The following is a 2,500-nucleotide window of genomic DNA, read 5'->3' as shown; positions in this document are numbered from 1 at the left end:
CAAAGGGCCCGAACCCCCTACAAAGGGGCCCGAACTCTTCACCAAAGGCCGTAACCCCTTCACCAAAGGCCAAAACTTTTTTCCCTAAGGCCGTAACTCTTCACCTAAGGCCGTAACTCTTTTCCTAAGGCCGTAACTCCTTCACCTAAGCCGAACCCCCCCTCTTCACCAAAGGGCCTAACTCCTTCACCTAAGGCCCGAATCTTCCCACCTAAGCCGAAACTCCTTCACCAAAGGCCGAACTTTTCCCAAAGGCCGAACTCTTCCCCTAAGGCCCGAAACCTTCACTAAGCCGTAACCCCTTTACCAAGGGCCGAATCTTACCTAAGGCCGAACTTTTTCCCTAAGGCGAACTTTTTCCCAAAGCCGACCCCTTCCCTAAGGCCTAACTCCTTCCCTAAGGCCGCAACTCTTCCCAAAGGCCCGAACCCCCTCACCAAAAGGCCCCCAACTCTTTTCCCTAAGGCCGAACTCTTTCCAAAGGCCGAACTTTTTACCTAACCGAACTCTTCCCCTAAGCCGAAACTCTTCACCAAAGGGGCCGTACCCCTTTTCCCTAAGGCCGCAAACTTTTTACCTAAGGCCGTACTCTTTACCTAAGGCCGTAACTCTTTACCTAAGGCCGTAACTCTTTCACCTAAGGCCGTAACTCTTTCACCTAACGCTCTCTAATTCGGTCATCTCGAGTCTTCACAGCCTGACCGAACGCCTAACCCTTACGCCCTGACTCCCTCTCTCTCTCTCTCCTATTCCCCTTCCTCCCTCCTTAACCCACTTTTGGTTCCCCCTCTTTTCCTCCCCCCTCCCTCACTTCTCTCCCTTCCTCCCTAACCTTTCTCACTTCCACCCCACACCCTTTTACCTTACTCCCCTCCCTCCCTCTCTTTCTTTTTTCCTCTCTCTCTCTCTCTCTCTCTCTCTCTCTCTCTCTCTCTCTCTCTCTCTCTCTCTCTCTCTCTCTCTCTCTCTCTCTCTCTCTCTCTTCCTCCCTCTCCCTCTCTCTCCCTTCCTCCTCACCTCCCTCTCCCTTTTTCTCCCCTCCCCGCCTCCCTCTCCCTTTCTCCCCCCCTCCCTCCCTCTCCCTCTCCCTCTCCCTCCCATCCTCATCCCCATCTCCCATCCATCTCCCCCCCCCCTCTCTCACCTAGAGTCTTCCTGATGAGGTACAGCTGATCGACATCCGACTTCCCCGGCCAGAGCGCCTCCCCCCGCACGAGCTCCGCCATGACGCAGCCGATGGCCCACACGTCCACCGGCGGCCCGTACTGCGTGTCCCCCACCAGGAGCTCGGGGGCGCGGTACCAGCGGGTCGCCACGTAGTCGGTGTAGTTCTCGCCCGGACCTGTGGGGATGGGGGGGATGGGGGAGGGGGGAGGGGGCGTTAAGAAGATAATGCAGAGGTGAGGGGATTTTTTTTTTTTTTTTTTGAGGGGGGCTTATAATTATTATTACTATCAACATCATCATTATTATTATTATTATCTGCAGCATTTTTAAGAATAACTAACAATATAAGAACGAATCAATAAATATGTAAAGCAATAAATTTTATTTAATAAGATTTAAAAAATAATAATAACAACAAAATACAATACACAGTTAATTAAAGAAACATAAAAAAAAAAAAAAACACCGCCATGCGCACCACTTTAATCCTTTTGCTCCTCCCTCCCTTTCCCTTTCCTCTTTTCCTTTCCCTCTCCTCTTCTCTTCTTTTTCTCTCCCTCATATTTCTTCTCAGTCTCCCTCTCCTATTCGCTCTCTTTTCCATTCCATTCCTTCCTTTTTCTCCGGTTTCCTCGCTTCTCTTCTTCCCGTTGTCTCTGTCTCTCTCTTTTCATCTCCCTTCATTCCTCTTCCTCTCCTTTTGCCTATCCTCCTTTCCTCTCCATCGCATTCGATCTCTCTCCACCTCTTTCCCTTCTTCCTCTCTCAGTTCCTCTCCTTCTCTCCCTTTGCCTCTCTTCCTCCCCCTCTCCTTCCCTTTGCCTCATCCCTTTCCTTCCCCCTTCTCCCCTTTTTTTCTTCCTTCCTCCCTCCCTCCCCCCCCCCTCTCCATTTTCCTCTGCCTCCGTCCCTTCCTCTTCCTTTCTTGCCTTCCCTCCCCCTCTCCCTCCATACCTCTTCCTCTCTCTCACCCTCCCTCTTTCTCTCCCCACTTCATCTCTTTCTCTCTCTCCCCTCTCCCTCCCTCTACCCCTCCCCTCTCCCTCCCTCTCCCCCTCCCCTCGTCCTCTAACTTCTCCCCTCTCCCTCCCTTCCTCCCTCCCCTCTCCCTTCCTATCTCCCTCCCCCTCCCTCTCCCTCTCTTCCTTCCTCTAACCCTCTTCTTCTCTCCTCTCTCCTCTCCCTCCCTCCTTCCCTCTTCTTCTCCTCTCTCCCTCCTTCCCTCTCCCCCCTCTCTTCCCCCTTCCCTCTCCTCCTCCCTCCTTCCCCTTTTCCCTCTCCCCTCTTCCCTCTCCTCTCTCCCCTCTCCCCCCTTCCCTCCCCTTTCTCCTCT

The 2,500-nt window shown here is 52.9% G+C and overlaps 1 protein-coding gene across 1 annotated transcript in view; it reads right to left on the bottom strand.

The window, feature by feature from the left end:
* LOC119568268 (cyclin-dependent kinase-like 1) overlaps positions 1 to 2,500 on the bottom strand; it is a 47,122-nt gene that overhangs the window by 6,549 nt on the left and 38,073 nt on the right. The window contains exon 4 of the mRNA XM_037916727.1: positions 1,145 to 1,392. Coding sequence (XP_037772655.1) covers positions 1,145 to 1,392 — 248 coding nt within the window. The remainder of the gene's footprint in view (positions 1 to 1,144; positions 1,393 to 2,500) is intronic.

The sequence above is a fragment of the Penaeus monodon genome, chromosome 43 (genome assembly GCF_015228065.2).
Source record: "Penaeus monodon isolate SGIC_2016 chromosome 43, NSTDA_Pmon_1, whole genome shotgun sequence".
NCBI lineage: Eukaryota > Metazoa > Arthropoda > Malacostraca > Decapoda > Penaeidae > Penaeus > Penaeus monodon.
This window is presented reverse-complemented; position numbering and strand designations above follow the sequence as displayed.